At 48.8% G+C, this 17,726-nt stretch overlaps 1 protein-coding gene across 1 annotated transcript in view; it reads right to left on the bottom strand.

Moving 5' to 3' along the window:
• Positions 1–1,315: 1,315 nt before the first annotated feature.
• LOC109447769 (fer-1-like protein 4) overlaps positions 1,316–17,726 on the bottom strand; it is a 34,342-nt gene continuing 17,931 nt past the window's right edge. The window contains exons 27-44 of the mRNA XM_074317899.1: positions 17,539–17,700; positions 14,918–15,113; positions 14,744–14,802; positions 14,524–14,655; positions 13,024–13,066; positions 12,830–12,930; positions 12,616–12,753; positions 12,400–12,516; positions 6,775–6,902; positions 6,406–6,576; positions 5,818–5,972; positions 5,075–5,235; positions 4,484–4,569; positions 3,171–3,269; positions 2,694–2,935; positions 1,909–2,186; positions 1,723–1,823; positions 1,316–1,627 (exon numbers count right to left, since the gene is read on the bottom strand). Of these exons, the coding sequence (XP_074174000.1) occupies positions 1,420–1,627; positions 1,723–1,823; positions 1,909–2,186; positions 2,694–2,935; positions 3,171–3,269; positions 4,484–4,569; positions 5,075–5,235; positions 5,818–5,972; positions 6,406–6,576; positions 6,775–6,902; positions 12,400–12,516; positions 12,616–12,753; positions 12,830–12,930; positions 13,024–13,066; positions 14,524–14,655; positions 14,744–14,802; positions 14,918–15,113; positions 17,539–17,700 (2,577 nt within the window). The 3' untranslated portion in view covers positions 1,316–1,419. The remainder of the gene's footprint in view (positions 1,628–1,722; positions 1,824–1,908; positions 2,187–2,693; positions 2,936–3,170; positions 3,270–4,483; positions 4,570–5,074; positions 5,236–5,817; positions 5,973–6,405; positions 6,577–6,774; positions 6,903–12,399; positions 12,517–12,615; positions 12,754–12,829; positions 12,931–13,023; positions 13,067–14,523; positions 14,656–14,743; positions 14,803–14,917; positions 15,114–17,538; positions 17,701–17,726) is intronic.

Here is a 17,726-nt window from a genome sequence, read left to right as displayed (position 1 = left end):
GACAGGTCCAGCCAGTGTCCTTGGTGGAGGCAGAACTGAAGAACAGAGGGGTGGGAGCAGTGGCCATTCTGGAGCAGGGCTAGCATCAGACCCCAGCTCTGGAATCTGTCAGGGCTCCCCATACAGCCCTTAATCCCTGTGGAGCACCAGGCTCTGAGACCAAAACTCCCCAGTCCAGGGAACCAGGGACATTAACAGCTGGTCAAATGATCCACTCATTTCTCAGGGAGTTTCAGGGTAAGACAGTAGAAGCGGAGAGAGGACAGAAAGCCAAGTAGGGCAGCGATAGCGAAAGCCTCGGAGGCAGGCAGACAGACCTGAGCTCCAGCTCTGATGTGATCACTGCGAGCGGTTATTTTAATCTGTGTGGGCACCGGTCTCGTCTATAAATTGCAGTTGCCAAGAACCATTCCTGCTTGTTAACTGTCCTGAAATTCCTCTGGGAACCTCCCTGTCCATGCTGTCAGCGTAGTGCTTGGGGAGGAGGGTCAGTCTCCCGCCCTGATCTCCAGGGGAGGACCCCATCAGCACATCCCACACTCCAGGGCACAATCACCCCATACTAGCCAGACTCCATCAGGACTAGGAAGGCTTTCCTTATGAATGTGACTATGGGGAGACAGGTTGCTGCAGCCATCCTGCAGTTCCAAGGAGAGACCCTTTCGGTGAATGAGCTGCTCCCAGAGGACAGCAGAGCTGAGCCCAGTAGCAGAGAAATGGTCTTGGTGACATCATTTGGACCCTGTGACAAGCTACATCAGTAGCCAGCCAGCTAAACCCTGGGAATCACAGCTATGCAGGCCAAGATATTCCTTTAGCTTAAACCAGTTTGGGTTGGGATTATTACTTGCAATCCAAAGTGTCCTAACTGGTATGCCCACTCTCAGGGCTAGTGAAGAATAAACAATGAAATTTCAGGTGGCTCAGGTGGTTGGAGTGCTGTGCTAACACCAAGGTCGCCGGTTCGATTCCCCTATGGGCCAGTGAGTTGCTTCCTCCACAATTAGACTGAAAACGATTTGACTTGGTGCTTAGTATTCTCATGGAATGGCAGAAGCCATAAGCAGCTTAGGTGAGAGGGGTCCCAAGCACTGGCAGGAGCAACAGGTGGGCTACTCAGATGGCACGTCACCACTGTGGCCAGGTCTCCTTAGCCTGGTCTCCTTGGCTCTGAACCTCCTGCCAGGTCCATGTGGGAAGTCTCCCATCCCTGTGGCTCCAGTCGTCCAGTGAGTCCCCAGCACCTGAGGTCACCCAAGAACGTCTCTGTTCTCTGCCCCCTGGTTTATGCACAGCCTGTGTTCAGGCATCAGAGTGGTTGGTGCTAAGGTTTATTCAAAGAAAGCAGCGAACTTGAATAGCTCATGTTGGTAACGATAAGGACGTCCAGGGCGCTATGGGATTGATGAGTGTCCGAGGTCAGTTGGAGCCCGGGGGCGGGTAGTGGACGGGGCGGAAGATGAGCTGGCTGATCTGGCCGGGCATGGTGTAGAAAACCAGGAGGAGAAAGATGGTGATCAACGCCAGCACCAGCAGTAGCAGCAGGACGCGCCAGTACCGGCGCCAGATGAAGAAGACGAAGGTCTTCAGCGGGTTCACAAACCAGTTGAAGGAGGTTTTGGGGCGACTGTGGGGGTGGGGGGGAGAAGGTGGTGTCAGAATGAGGAGGCGGCCCTGGGCCAGCCCACGCCCTGTCCTCCGGCTCGGCCGCCGCCCACTCACCTGGGCTTCTCCAAGGGCTCAGGCTCCTTCCGCCCCTTCCCCACTGGCCGTTTCTCGGCCTCCTCCACAGTCAGCAGTTCAAACTCCGCCTCCACCTTCCCCTAGAAAAGGGAGGAACAGAGGCTGAGCTCTTAGGTGGCTCAGGCCTGGCTCCACGGCCTCGGTCCCTGCCCTGGCCACACCCACCGTGAGGATGTAGACGTTGCCTCCCGGGTCGGTGAACTCCAAGTCTTCCGGCCGGCCCCGCCGCCGCCGCCGCCTCTTTTTGCCGGCCTGAGCCTCCCGCTGCTCCCGCTCCTCGTCCTCAGGCTCCCGCAGCTTCACTACAGGCCACCAGCCCCGCAAGCGGCGGCAGCGAAACAGATTGCACCGCGGCGCGGCCCCGTCGCGGGCCAGACGCACGGAGCAGAGCTCAGGGCCCCGGACCCCCCGCACCATGTCTGGTAACTGCAGCTCCAGGGACCCTGTAAGACCAGAACCCTCTGGGTTAGGCAGGAGATCAAGGTCTGTCTGGGCCACGGGGGCGGGGGGAGGAAGCAGCACAGCCGGATTTTGTATTTTAAGTCGGGGCATCAGAAGTTAGAATGTGGTGGTCAGGCCACAGGTACGGACCACACACCACAGCCCCAGAAGAAACAGGGCCCAGGGCAGGACCAGATTGCCAAAGCAAGGACCAACGCCATGGACTCGGAGTCCAGAGCGACCTGAGCTGGGGTTAAATCAGAGGACTGAGTCAGGGATTTTGGGGGGGGGAATGGAGGTCATAGTTCTCAGGGCTGAGTAAATTCAGTAATTAGGCCAGAGAGCAAAGGTTAGTGACCTAGGGTCTGAAATCCAGGATCCAGGGCTGGGTTAGAGTAAGGAACCAAGGGCCCCCCGGGGTGAGGGTGGGGGGAAGGGCAATGAGAACAGAAATCAGAGCTAGGCTGAGGTCGGAGGAAGGCTATGGGGTACCAAGGAAGTCGTTGTACCCAGGAAGTCATTGGCAGAGATGCGGTCATAGTCCCAGACCTGCAGGACCAGCACTGCCGGCTGCCGAAACTCGGCCTCCTCCAGGGCGAAGGGTCCAGGCCGGCGCCGGACGCTCACCTCCCGCTCGGTGGGCAGGTAGTCAAAGTGGAACACGAAGCGCCAGTTGAAGTTCCCTTCCCCAGTCAGGGAGTTGAAGTGCACATCTGTCTCCTGCTTGTCCTGCTCCAGCCCCTTCACCCAGCTGGAGCCAGGACAAAGGTGCAGGCTGACTGGGCATCAGCTGAGGCCAAGCCCAGAACCTGGGTCCTTACCCAGCTTGCCTCTCAGCTCACCCACCAGGCCAGTCCCTCTATCCAGGTCCAGGCACCTTCGAGGGTTTAGGGGACAGGGCTCTGGCTCAGCCCGAGGGCCCAAAGCCCCATTTGCAATCTCACCTCAGTACACGGCCATTTGTCCAGCCCAGCCAGCAGGCCTACCTTTTCACATAGATGTCACTCGACATCTCTCCAGTGAGCGGGTTCACATCATCCAGAACCACATCCTCCGTGTTCCAGATGATGACTCTGAGCTCATAGCTGGGGGATGTATCAGAGGAGGGGTTTCATACTCTTGACAGAAGTGCTGGGAGGGGCTGCAGGAGGCAGGAAGGACCTGGGCCAGGGCCACTGACATTCACTGAGCACCTGTGTGCTCAGCTGAGTGATCAGGATGTCTATGGTCCCTTGAAAAGCACCCCAGCCACAGCAGATGACACCAGGAATGGTCTGCTGACCCACCTCGGCCAGCAAGGGTCTCCCTCCCATACATTTGGAACCAGGACCCTGAAAAGTTAAGTCATGTAGCCTCAGATGCAGAGATGGAGCCGCTGTAAGCCAAAGTGACATCCAAGCTGAATTCTGGGGTGCAAAGGAGTGGCAGGTGAACAGAGAAAGCCAGTGTGAAGAGAGAAGTGGGAGGAGAGACAGAGTGGCCATGACAGCATACAGCCTCTGAGGGACAAAAAGAGGGGTTGCAACATTCTTGATCCTACCCTAAATAGCCCTGTCCTTGACTGTCATGGTGTATATCTGTTTTCTCTTGCCCAGTATCAATTTTCCCTCATTCATTGACAGCACCTTGATTTTCTGTTGGTGACCCACCCCCAACTCCCACTACTGTCAATCTGTGTGATTCTGGTGGGACAGACAGACCTCTACCTGACTCTGGAGGTGGGTACATCACCTAGGACATCATCCAGGACTGGCTGATCAACCTATTACAGCCCCCTGACCACACTGATTGGTTCAGGGATCAGCAGTTGACCTAAGCTGGTCCAATGAGAATCTGCCCTGAGACTTTTGCTCCAACTGGGAAAGAGGTGTGAATTTTTCTGCTCAAGTAGTCTAGTTGGTTAGATGTAAACCTGGCACCATTAGAAGCCACCTTGCCCCCAGACTTTGAAAGTCTCCCTGAGAATGACACCAAGGAAAACAGAGTCCAGAGGTGGAAAGTGACAGATTGCTGACAACAACTGATGTGCATAAACCCTACACAGAACTCTACTCTGAGTAGTTCAGGGAGGAAGGGGGCTTATTGGTATTTGGACTCTTTCAGTTGCAAGTGACAGACACCCAACCTATAAAGGCTTACAAAAAAAGGGGGAGATTTAATGGCTCACCTAATTGAAAAGCCTGAGTCAGCAAGCAGCCTTTTCCTGCTTCACTGGGGCCCAGGTTTTCAGAGGGCCTTGGTATAGTAGTCCAAGATGTGCCCGCCCCATGGGAGGAGGAGCCAGGACTCTCTCTCTCACCTGATTGGCTGCCGAGGCTTGATGTCAACTGGGGGTGGTGCAGGCACATCGCGGGGGAAGATGTCAATCCACATGTGAAGGGATCCCTGGGGACACATGCAAAATAGGACCAGGCTGAAGGGTCTTGCTGGGGTCCCCAAATCCCCTAACAGCCCTGTGGCCAGAGGCTGTGCCTTGCCAGAGGCGGAAAGAAGAGCTGGGGTCAAGAGAGCATGGTTAGGCAGATCCAGCTGGATGAGGAGGAAGGTGGAGGTTCCAGGGTTGAGGTTAGGGTTTTGGGGATGAGGCCTCAGAAGTGAGAGGTTGAGAGCAGAAATAAGATCTGGTGTTCCTGAAATCGAGATCCTAGGGAACTGGTGTCCAGTTGGGAGTGCCAAGTCTGAGCCTTGGTGGCCCAAGGGTGGAAATCCTGCAGGACCAGAGTCAAGCGAGAGGGTCTGAGGTCCAAGACTGGAGTGGGGATGGCTGAGAAGCAGGATGAGAAGCAGCAGCATAGCGCCCAGGTGGAGGTCTTGGTGAACAGGGCTCCTGGGATCCAGGACGGAGTGTGAGTCCTGGGCTTCTGGAGTTGGGTCCTGAGCCCTCCCTCACCTGCAGCAGCCCCGGGCTGCGGGGATGGTAGAGGGGCCGCGTTTCTACGTGCTCAGGTACCAGCTGGATCCCAAGACCTGGCATCTCCTGCCACTGCCACAGCACCAGCAATGCCTGGGCTTCCTCAGGGACCTCACTTGCCACCTTGGGCCCCCTACTATCTGCAACAAGACGTGTGTGAGTTTGGGTTCCTCACTGCTCCCAACTCTCCTCTCTTCCTCCTCCTGCCCTTCAATAGAAGCTCTAAGTGGAGGCAGCTGCTGGGATGGACAAAGTCTGTGGGCTGGGAGAGCAAGTCCACAATGACAGAAAATGGGGGGCTGCTGCTATAACAACTTTTACCAGTAAAAAGCCAGCAGTCAGGGGAACAGTGGGATTGGAGGGGTGGTGGCCTTTGTGCAGACCCTGTTTAGAGACGGACCACCAGCCATTTATGAGGCCTGAGCTCCATTCAGCAACCACATTCTGTTGTAGGGGACCCGCCATGGGCCACCCTGTGTTCTGGGAACTCCATTAGCTATAGCCCTGAGGGATCCATTTTGGCTCTTTTGGGGTCTCACGCAAAGACCATTTTTCTCCCCACCATCCAAGAACCTCATCTTTACTCAGCCAAACTCACCTCCTCTGTTTGCAGAAGGAGGCAGGCTCCTTGTGGGGCACATTAGACTGGGCACCAGGGGCCCCCTGGCCTTTGTTCTACCATCTTGCTCCCTCTGGACTGTCCAGCAGAGAGGGGCTGTTACCTGGAGGCAGGATCTCAGGCGGTGTCAGAAAGACTTTGCTGCCCACCTTGACAGCCCCGGCTCGGTATTCGGGGGCAGGGAGGCCACAGCGTTGGCACAGCCCTGCCAGGATCTGAGAAGGCCGGAATGCATCACGCCAGGCATTGTACCCACCCCTGTAGGCAGAAAAGGAAGATGCCTCAGTTGGGGCCAGCAATGGACACAGCTGGACACAGGGGCAGGGAAGAGAACCCTTGAAGACATGGGATCCAGGTTCATAACTCCAATGAAAGGCAGCCTCCTCATCACTTACGGTAACTACGAAAATCAAAGATGTATGACAGGGGCTCCTATGAAGGAGATACTGATATTATTACTTCCATTTTGCAGATGAGAAAACTGAGACTCAGAGAGGTCAAGTGTGACTCATTAGTTACAAGATCCCAACTCCCAAGCTTACCTAGGTCTTGACCACTAAGCTATAAGGTCTTAGTCATGGGGAGGTCCCCTTCTATGAAATCAAAGGATGTGGACACCCCAATGGGCATGTGAACTTGAATGTCTTTGGTCAGACTCAGGATGGCTCCTTGAGGGCCCTGTCAGACTCACACGTCATACTGAGAGGCCAGTCCACAGTTCGCCCTGTGGTGGCTATAGAATCTGTTCTCCAGATCAATGTGGGTCTCCCCGATGAGGTCATCAGAACCCACAAGGTCATGATCAAACACAGCCACCGTCAGCTCTGGCTCGGCAGGGAGAGAGATGCTGAGCTCCAGGACCCTGGCCAGGAGGGAGAATGGCTGAGGATATCTCCTTGCCCTCGGAGGTGGTCTTGTGTGGGGAGGGCTCCAGGGGTCTCGGCAGCCTCTGTCCATTCCCCCACCACCAGCATGCCAGCTGTCTGAGTGAGTGTCCTTGGGACACAGGGCTGGATGGCAAAGTTGCTCCCCATTCCCAAACCCCAGGGTCCAGCCTCACTCTCCAAAGATGGGGTTCAACTGCTTGGGGATGTAGCGCTCCTTGGTGTCCTGCCGCTCCCGGCCGGCGCTCACCACCACATAGGGGTCTGCTTTGCCATTGGGGTCCGCGGGAGCCAGGTTGGTAGCCTAGAGGGGTGATATGGAGTGGAACTGAGAGAAGTGTCATTGTCATAACCCAAGGGTACCCTAGCTGGCCCTCATCTCAGATTGAGTGTAAGCAGGAAGTTACCAAGGAGAGGTCTCCCACCGCAAGGAGTTAACTGAGAGTTTGGACAAGATGACTTTTCTTTTAAATTAATTGTGAAATACTTAAGACATACAAATAGGTATAACAAAAAATATAATGAAACAGAAAATATGTGGAAAGATGTATAAGGCCTTACTACACAATTTGTAACTTTCTGTCTGGTTTGACTTTTCTTTTTTACGATGAGTATATTTTACTTTTTAAATTAAGAATATTTTAACTAAATAAAAGAATAATACAATGAACATATGTGCCCAGCTTCATAAATTAAATACTACCAACAAATGGAAGCCCCCTGAGTCCCTTTACTTAATTTAATTCCCTTTCTATCCCTAAAGTAGCCAAAACCCTTTATTTGGGGTTTAGCAGTCACAAAAAAAGTAAAAATACTTTTACTATATATGTACGAATCCCTAAGCAATACATAACACCACTTTGCATGTTTTTAAACTGTATGTATTAAACTTACTGTTTCTGTTTTGATAAGTATATAATTTAGTAAATATGTAACATGCATAAATTATTGCTGTATAATTTATATATAGCAATATATTTTTAGTGTTTTTTTACACTCCTAGCTGCAATGTATGGGCGTTCCAGATGCTCCGCACTTTTATCAACACTTGGCATTGTTAATCTTTCTATTTTAATTATTCTAATGTATGTGAAACTGCTGGCTCATTGTGGCTTTTATTTGCATTTCCCTGATAACTAAGCATGTTGACCATTTTTTCATGTCTTATTGGCCTTACGTAGATTTTCTTTTGTGAAGTGACTGTACACATATTTTGCTCCACCGAGTTTTTCATTTTACAACGTTACTTTTAATTTCTAAAAATTCTATCCAGTCCTTCAAATTTGCTGTTTATTTTTAATAGTCTCTTGTTCCTTGCTTGTTTTACATACATTCTTTTATTTCTTTAAACATTTCACATATAGTTATTTTATAGTCTCTGTCTACTCATTCCAATTTCAGCAACCCTGGGATCTGAATCTGTTATTTTTGCTAATTCTTATTCACAGTGGCTTATTTCTTTGTAGGCTGGTACTTTTGATCAGGACTCCTGTTTGGTTGAACTAGAGAGGGCTTGACAGAGAGGGCTTGCTTTCACTTCTGCCAGCTTCTTGGGCAAACTACCAAACCTGCAACCACTTTAAATTAAATACTCCGGTTGAGATTTTAGGGATCACTCAGATGGTGGGAACTTGGGCTCAGAACTGCATGAGAACCACTTGTGGACACGAATGCTTAGTGGAAATTGTTTCCGCTCTAACCAGTGCCAAGGTTAAGGCAGGCAAGTTTCCTCGGGGTCTTCTTCTGCCTTGCAGTTCATGTTTTTGTTCATCTTTATGCTGAGGGTATAACTTTTGGGGCTCCACTTCATGAGACCTTTCAGTCAGACTCCTCCCCTAGGTAACCCCCAGGCTTCATCCTCTGTCCCCACTGCCTGTCGGCCAGCCATCCACAGGAAGCAGTAACTATTGAGAGAAAGTCAGCTTTAGCCCTCACTTATTTCCCTAGGCTCCTGTATAAGCTATACTTTCTAATAGTCTGTATTGATGCTTGTCGTACGGGAGGCCCTGCTCGCTGCGCCATTTGTCGTGCAGGGCGGCCTGCGGGGGTCTCTGGTCCTGCTCACCACATAAGAACGCAGGATATGGCGAGGCCAAAAGGAACACCCATGGAGCCATAGGTAGGGGAGTCATACTAGTATATTCTCGCTGGCGGCACTATAGTCTCACTGGAGGCTGGATCCACACTGTCCACAACCCGCCATCCTAACTGCAATCCGCGCTTGCCAGCCCAGCCGCCACCTTATTGCTAGCCCCCATTTTCTTGCTAGCGTAGCCATAGCAGTTATATTAGTGGCCAATGGCTCACTGTTATAGCTGACGGCCAACTAGCTACAGCTGATGGCCATCCAATCACAGTTGATGGCCATTTACTACCTGAGCCAGCACCTTTCCACGTGAGGCCGAGAGCCTGGAAACTGCTTTCTGGGGTTCTGTCCCCACACTCCACCCCTACAGGCTCTCGCCTCACAATCTACGCGACAAGCGTCTTCCGCGAGGGGCCCTGTGCAAGGAGCCTGGAGGTGAATGCAATATCCTGGACACAGCCAGGCTCTCTGGGCACAGCCAGGGTTTCTCAGGGCACCACCACTGCTTCTGGGCACAGCCAGACTTCCTGGGCTTCTTAGGGTACCACCAGTCTTCCCGGACACAGCCAGGGTTTCTCAGGGCACCACCAGTGCTTCTGGGCACAGCCAGACTTCCTGGGCTTCTTAGGGTACCATGAGTCTCCCTGGGTACAGGCAGGACCTCTCAGGGTACTGCCACTCTCTCTGGGCTCAGCCAGACTTCCTGGACTCAGCCAGGGCTTTCAGGGCACTGCCACTCTCTCTCAATCTGGGTCTCTCAGGGCACTGTGTTGGAACAACAGCGGCTCACAGTCAAGGTGCTTACATATTCTCAATGGTGGCTGGTCAAGATACAAAAGCAAACATCCGCCAGTTCCACCACATGGTGGTATGTTCCCAAACAAACAGTCAAGCTGTCCATTAAATTAGGGATGGAAGGCAATTCCCCATAGTCCATAGTCATCCACCAGGGCTGTCCTGGGGGTGAGGGATGACCTTGACCTCACCCGCATCTCCCATGGCGGACTCAGCAAGCGTTTCCTCCTGGGATTACAAGTCCTGCATCCGGGCTGCCTCAGCAAGCACTTCCCAGCCCACAGGGCCGCAACGACCTTTGCTTTCTCTGGCCTGTGCTGGTTAGGGAACCGTCCACATCTTCCCACCACGGAGGTCCAGCTCTCAGGCAGCTGCTCCTCCTGGTCTTCCTGTGACTGAGTGTTCATACACACAAACTGCTCCACCGCCCTTTGGGGAGCTTTGGCCGGCACCGTACCCTGCTCGCTGGGCCATTTGTCGTGCAGGGAGTCATGCGGGGTCTCTGCTCCCGCTCCCTGCACAAGAACGCAGGGTATGGCGAGGCCAAAAAGGAACACCCACGGAGCCATAGGTAGGGGAGTCATTACTAGTATATTCTCGCTGGCGGCACTATAGTTTCACTAGAGGCTGTATTCACACTGTCCGCAACCCGCCATCCTAACTGCAATCCGCTCTTGCCAGCCCAGCCGCCACCTTCTTGCTAGCCCCCATTTTCTTGCTAGCATAGCCACAGCAGTTATATTAGTGGCCAATGGCTCACTGGTTACAGCTGATGGCCAACTAGCTACAGCTGATGGCCATCCAATCACAGTTGATGGCCATTTACTACCTGAGCCAGCACCTTTCTCGGCCTCATATGGAGGGGTGCTGGCTCAGGTGGTAGATGGCCGTCAGCTGTGGCTAGTTGGCCGTCAGCTGTAACCATTGAGCCCTTGGCCACTAATATAACTGCTGTGGCTACGCTAGCAGAAAATGGGGGCTAGCAAGAAGATGGTGGCTGAGCTAGCAAGAGAGGATTGCAGAGAGGCGGATGCCGCCAGTGAGAATATAGTGATATGACTCCCCTACTTATGGCTCCGTGGGTGATCCTTTCTGGCCTCACCATGTCCTGCGTTCTTATGCGGGGAGCAGGACCAGAGACCCCGCCTGATGACTCCCTGCACGACAATGCTTTTCTATCTAAGGCCTTAAGTGATCCTGGAGAGACCGCCCCTCCCAGGGCTCGCTTATTCCTAAAGTTAACAAACAGGGCACCTGCCAGAGCACCTTTCATCTGCAAACCAACCAATTCAGAGCCCATACTCCGACCCACCTCCTTTATCTGTCTCTTATACTCCAGGAAGTAATATTCCCCTGCCCTCATCATCCCCAGGACCAGGTACCAGACAACTGGAGATAGCAAGACAGCCCCTGTACCCCAAAACCTGCAGGAAAATGTTTCTTGTTTAAGTCTGTGGTCATTTGTTACAACAGCAGTAGGAAACCTATCCACCTTTCCACCAGCGCTGTGGCAGGCTTCCACAGCCTCCCAGCTCTTGTTTGGCAGCACTTCTCATCTTGCCTTCAACTGAAGGTAGGGAGTAGGAATTACTTTCTCATGGTTTCAATTATTTGAATATCCTGATTACTATTAAGATTTAGGATTTTTCATATGTTTATTGGCCATTGGAGTTTCTTCTTTGATCAATTTTCCACTTTTTTTTCTAAATTTTCATATTTTTCTCAATTTTTCTTTTTTGTCTGCTTCTTGCAGATTTGTGGGAGTTACTTATTCATATTGTGGACATTGACCCTTTATTGATAATGCATATGGTAAGCCCCTTACCCCCATCTGTGACCAGTCTTGTCACTTATTTTAAAGTGCTAATGGATGCTCAGAAGTTTAATCTCAACTTGTGTTATTTGCATCCTCATTTATAGTTTTCACTCTTTTACACATTAAGAAAACTTCCCCCAACCCCAAAATCACAAAGATATTTTAATATTTCCTTAGAGTTTTGCTTTTTCATAATCAAATATTTGGTTTAGCTGAATTTTTTGTGGATGCCATAAGTTAGGAGTCTAATTTTATTTTTTCCACATGGATAATCAATTTTCATGGGACCACTTATAGGACAGTTCCATTTCCCCCCCCACTAATCAGCAGTGCCAACTCTGGTGTAAGTTTCCATCTATGTCTGGGTCTGTTTTGTTAAATCTCTACCCTACCTCATTGGTCTGGTTATCTATTCCCGAGCCAGAACCACACTATCTCAATTACTATAGCTTTATAACAACTCTTGTCTCCCTACATTGTTCTTCAAAATTGTCTTGGCTATTCTTGGCAGTTTGTTCTTTCATAGAAATTTTAGAATTACGTAGCTTGTTAATTCCAGGGTCGCAGTTCTTAGCCTCATGCCTGGTTTATGGTAGACACTATACTATTTGAATGCTACACTGTTCCCTTTCTCCCTTGCTTTCTACCCCTTTACCATTCACCCTCTTTACTTTCTAGAACCAGTCTCTTTACTTTATAATTTATATTTCACGTGTTTCTGGTGTACAAAGGAGCAAATGTGTGTTTTCCTGTATCTTCTTTTCCTACATGGAGAGTAGTACACTATAGGTAATCTTACACTTTGCTTTTTCACATAATGAAGCTTGAGACGCAGTTGTGCTCTTCCTGGAATTATACTCCCCACTCTGGGAGACTAGAACTAGGAACAAGAAGTCAGAAGACCTCAGCTCTAAATTCTGGTGCTGCCATGAGCAAGCTTTGTAATCCTGGGGTATCTGTTAACTTAGTGCATAAGATTTCCTCCCTGAAAAATGAAGAAGGTGGTCACGGATCGCTGAGTTCCCTCCAAATCCTTCAGTCTATAGGTTTCACGTACATTACCTTTGCTGGAGTTGAAGGTGTGCTGGGATGAGGGACGCTCACCTTTATGACATAAACTCTGACCAAGAGCTTGATGGGCCGGTTCTGTGGAATCCCCCGGGAGATTTGGGGCTCAGAGAATGATACTGCCTCTGATTCAGGGTAAATGAGGAAGGAGCCCTGGAGTGGGGGGAGAACAGACAAGGCCCTGGTGATATAATCCTCTCGCATCTCCACCTGTGTTCCCTGGCCCTCCCTTCCTTCCTTTCCCAAACACACCTTGAATTTGCCCACAAGGTGCCCAGACCCTTCTTCCTCTCTATCTCCATCCTGACCCCCATGCCCTCGGTACAGGGCAAACACATTCAGCCAGTCTTCAAAGTGGTTAAACTCTTCCTCCAGAGAGCTGTTGTAGATCTGAAAGGCACGGTCCTCAGTGACAGCCCGATGTCCAGAATCCACGCAGAATCCCCTCTCCCTGACACCTAGTCACCTTCAGAGTAGCGATTGCTTTTTTCTTGGGCGTGGAGCCTTTGACTTCAGCCTCACCCTGGCCTTGGGCTTCCCCATCCACAGAAGTGAGGTTGACTCCATCTGGGAGCAGCAGAAGTGTCCCAGTTAGAAATATGTGTGTGGGGGGCAGAGGGGAGACATGGAACAAGAGCAAGAACGAGCAAGAATTGTTACCTGAATCCCCAGGATCATCTATTTCATCCTCGTAAAAGTTGGGCTGAAATCAAAAGCCAGGTCAGAGATTCTTTCCCACCCCTCACCTCCTTAGTCTACCCCTTTTCCAGGATAGGGAGTTTGGAAACCCTAGTTCAAGTTCTCGCTGGGGAAGCCACTTGTATTTTCAAAGCTTCAGCTTATCGTCTACTCCTGCACTGATCAAGATGGTAACCTCTGGCTACATGTGTCCGTTGAACACTGGAATGTGGTTAGTCCAAACTGAGATGTGCTATAAGTATAAAATACACATTTTAAAGACTTAGTATAGGCAGCTCGGGTGTCCATCGAATGAATGGACAAAAGGAGGTGGTACATATATACAATGGAATATTACGCAGCCGTGGAAAGGAATGTGTTCTTGGCATCTTCAGCAGCATGCGTGGACCTGCAGGGTATTGTGCTGAGTGGAGTATGTCAGACAGAGAAAGTCAGATGCAATGTGATTTTGCTTATATATGGAATCTAAAGAACAAAATAAACAAATCAACAAAACAGAAAAAAATCTCATAGATACAGAGAACATTTCGATGGTTGCCAGATGGGAGGGGTTTTGGGGAAAGGTGAAAAAGGGGAAGGGATTAAGAAGTATGAATTGGTAGTTACAAAATAGTCATGGAGATGTAAAGTGAAGTATGGGAATGTAGTTGATAATATGGTAATAACTATGTATAGTGCCAGGTGGGTACTAGACTAGTCAGGGGAATCACTTCTTAAATTATATAAATGTCCAACCACTATGCTGTACACCTGAAATTAATATAAAATAATGTTGATGGTCAACTGTAATTGAAAAATTTAAAAAGGGGGGAAAAGGTGAAGGGGAATAAGAGGTTCAAATTTCCAGGTATAAAACAAATAAGTCATGGGGCTGTAACGTACAGCATATATTGAATATAGTCAATAATATTGTGATAGCCTGGTACGGTGTCAGATGGTTGTTGGACTTATCATGGAGATCACTTCTTCAGGTATATCAATGTTGAATAACTATGGTGTACACCTGAAACTAACTGTAATATTGTATGTTAGCTATTTAATAAAATTGTTTTAAAAAAATACAGTATAAAATAAGAATGTACAATATCTCATTAATTTCTATAATGGTTACTTATTGAAATGATTTTTTCAGATATGATACATATTTTTCTCTCAGATACATTAGGTTAAATAAAATGTATTATTAAAATTAATTTTGCCTGTTTCCTTTACTTTTTTTAAAGATGGCTACACCAAATGTTAATTACATATGTGGCTCACATGATATTTCTGTTGGACAACACAGCTTTAGATCACAAAGTTGATAATCTCCAGCTTTTAGAATTGTTGTGATGATAAAAAAAACGACTGTAATGTAGAGCTCTGAAAAACTGTAGAGCTCCACATTTGAAGAGATCCTTCTTCTTGCCATTTAGCCTGCTCTGCCTCCAGCCCTCACCCTGAGACCCTCCTCTCCCCCACCTGCCCCTGGAGCTCCTGTAGCGATGCGTAGTATTTGGACCACCAGTCGAGCTCCTCAGGATCTGGGATGTCCTCCTCCAGCTCTGGGCCTTGATCCAGAAGGCCTCTCAGGGGCAGCTTCTGCAGAGGAGCCTGCGGGAGAGTGAACTCAGCACCCATAACCCAGCACCACCTCCAGCCCTGCCAGCCCCTCCTGCACGCATCTCCCATACACCATCACCTTCAGGAGCCGGCTGGGCATCCCTGCTTCAGCCAATAAGGGATCCAGTGCCTTCTGTCCTGAGAGAGGGGAAATGAGACCAGGAGGAGGTCAGGTGAGTAGAAGTCAGACTCCATGCCCTACCCGCGGGTCCCCTGGAGCCCTCTCGGCCAGAAACCAGAGAAAGGCCCTCACCTTGAAGTCCCTTGGGCACCAGGTCTCCTGTCTCCTCTTCTCCTTCCTCCTCGAGGGGATCCTCATGACCCCGGAGTGTGAATCGCTGCATGTGGGGGACAATGTGGGAACCCACGAGCACTGTACGCCCAAAGGCCCGGCGCTCAATCACCAGGATGCTGAGTGGGGGCTGCAGATAAGGCTGCTCTGGCAAATCCTAGGGGGGGAGAGAGCGCCTGTGTCTCTGAAGACCTGGGGAGGCGGGAGAGGCCCCAGCAAAGACAGATGGAAAATGATACATTTAAATCTGCATTCTCAGCCCAGGTCTATCACCAACTCATTGTGTCATCCCTGATTAGCCATTGCCTTCTCAGTCTGTTTCCCAGCTAAAAAAGAAACACAATCCTGGATTTGAAAAACTGCTGTAAGTATCAAATGATATAATAGATACAAATGTACTCTGGCACCTTCAAAGCGCTATCAGAACTGTGAAGTGGTTGTTGTTATTGTTATTATGGAAAGGACCAATGCTCAATGTGTTAATACAAATTTATGTATGCCCTTTAACCCAGGAATTCCATTTCTATCAATGGATCCTAAGGGGGAACAATAATCATAATACTGTATTGCTGGGCTAATTTTACATATATGTGACAATTATAGCACAAAGGAGGCAGAAAGGAATGGAGCTAGAATGGAGAAAAGTTTCTATGATTTTACTGGAACTAAATTAGTATTAATCTGAAGTATATTGTGAAAAATCAGTATGAATATTGTAATCCCCAGAACCACAACTAAGTAAAGATCAACAAAGGAATTAAAGAGTACACTAATAAATATCTATTTAATACAAAAGAAGGTGGCAAAGGAGGAACAAAAATATGAATCATATAGAAAACATATAGCAAAATGGCAGATGTAAATCCAACCATATAAAAAAAATAGCATCAGGGCGGCTGGATGACTCAGTTGGTTAGAGCACGAGCTCTTAACAAAAGGGTTGCTGATTCAATTCCCACATTGGATGGTGGGCTGCGCCTCCTGCAACTAAGATTGAAAACGGTGACTGGACCTGGAGCTGAGCCGCGCCCTCCACAACTAGCTTGAAGGACAATGTTGGAGCTGATGGGCCCTGGAAAAACACACTGTTCCCCAATATTCCCCAATTAAAAAAATAAATTAAAAACAGAACATCAAACGTGACCCATATTAAACACTTCAATTGAAAGGCAGAGATTATCTACTGGATTTAAAAAGCAAGATGCAACTACATACTGTCCAAGAGACACTCCTTAGAAAGACACATAGAGGTTGGAAGTAAAAGGATGGGGAAAGATACGTCGTGCAAACAATAGCCATAGCAACTAGAGTAGCTGTCTATCCTATTAGACAAAATAGAAATTAAGACCCAAAAAGTTTACTAAGGAGGGACATTTTATAAACAGGTCAATTCATCAGGAAGCTACAACAGTTATAAACATGTATGTACCTCATAATAGAACCTCAAAATACAAGAACTAAAAAGTGACAAAAATAAAGGGAGAAACAAATCATTCAACAACAATGGTTGGAGACTTCAGTACCATATTCTCAATAATGGATAGAACAAACAGACAGAATATCATCCAGAAGGCTGAATAACACTGTCAACCATCTTGACCTCACTGACATCTACAGAGACAGCACATTTTTTTTTCCAAGTACACAATGGAAAAAGGGATGCATGTTCCCCAATTTGAACTATAAAATGGGAAATGAGGGGAAATGCTCCATGAAAGATCAATGAGCAAACTGCTTTCAGTTTCATCATCTTATAGCACAAGGAAATTTTCAAACTGAGAACTGCTACATGTGGAACAGAATCATGAAATCGTGTTGGGCTTATCGCTGCTGTTATTGTTGTTGTTTGCCTCCTTGCAGTCTGGTACCAGTGTTCTGTCCTCATCACCCCCTTAGAAAACCCTTTCGCTAAGATTCTTTCTGTCATTGGCTCCTCATAGCTCTCCCTCAAAGGAGGCATTTGGTGTATTTCCTTCAGCGTTTTTCCTTTTGTACTTGTTATTCCCTTTTATAAATTAAAAAACAAAAACACACACACAAAAGAACTTGATGCTTAAATTAGACAAGTGATTTGTCAAGCTCCTGAGTGACAATGCCAGACTTGGTCCCTACTACAAAAATTCCAAAGAACACACAAAGAATGTATTTTACTTCTCATGCCCTGGAGTCTCTGAGACTAGGTACGTGCCTTCAGACTCATACTTCATGACACTTGGCTAATCCACTAACTCGATAGAGCCAGGAGAGCACTACCAACTCATGGGTTCATCCAGGGATCAGCAAACTACAACCTGTAAGCCCAATCTGGCTCACTGCCAGTTTCTGTAAATAAAGTTTTATTGGAACAGAGTCATATTCATTCATTTACTTGTTGTCTATGGACGTTTACCTGCTACAATGACAGAGTTAAGTAATTGCAACTGAAACTGTATGGCTCACAGAGCCTAAAATATTTACCATCTGGCCCTTTATAAAAAGTGTGATGACTCCTGGGTCTAAGATGTCCAGCCTGGACTTCACTATCCCACTGTCCTCTTTCACTTCTCGGCCCAACATTTCTTGCCCCCAGTTCATGTCCTCACCACCGTCAGATGTCTGACGAGCTCGGTGAAATTGGGGTTCTCACGGTAACTGGCCAGGATCTCAGACTCCACTCGTTGCCCTGCCACCTCCAGCACAACCTGGGGCTGCTCTACCTCGAACAGATGCACGCGGCCGAGGCCCCTCAAACCCCAGAACAGCACCTAGGGTCAGGAAGTGTGATATTCAG

The sequence above is a fragment of the Rhinolophus sinicus genome, linkage group LG13 (genome assembly GCF_036562045.2).
Source record: "Rhinolophus sinicus isolate RSC01 linkage group LG13, ASM3656204v1, whole genome shotgun sequence".
NCBI lineage: Eukaryota > Metazoa > Chordata > Mammalia > Chiroptera > Rhinolophidae > Rhinolophus > Rhinolophus sinicus.
This window is presented reverse-complemented; position numbering and strand designations above follow the sequence as displayed.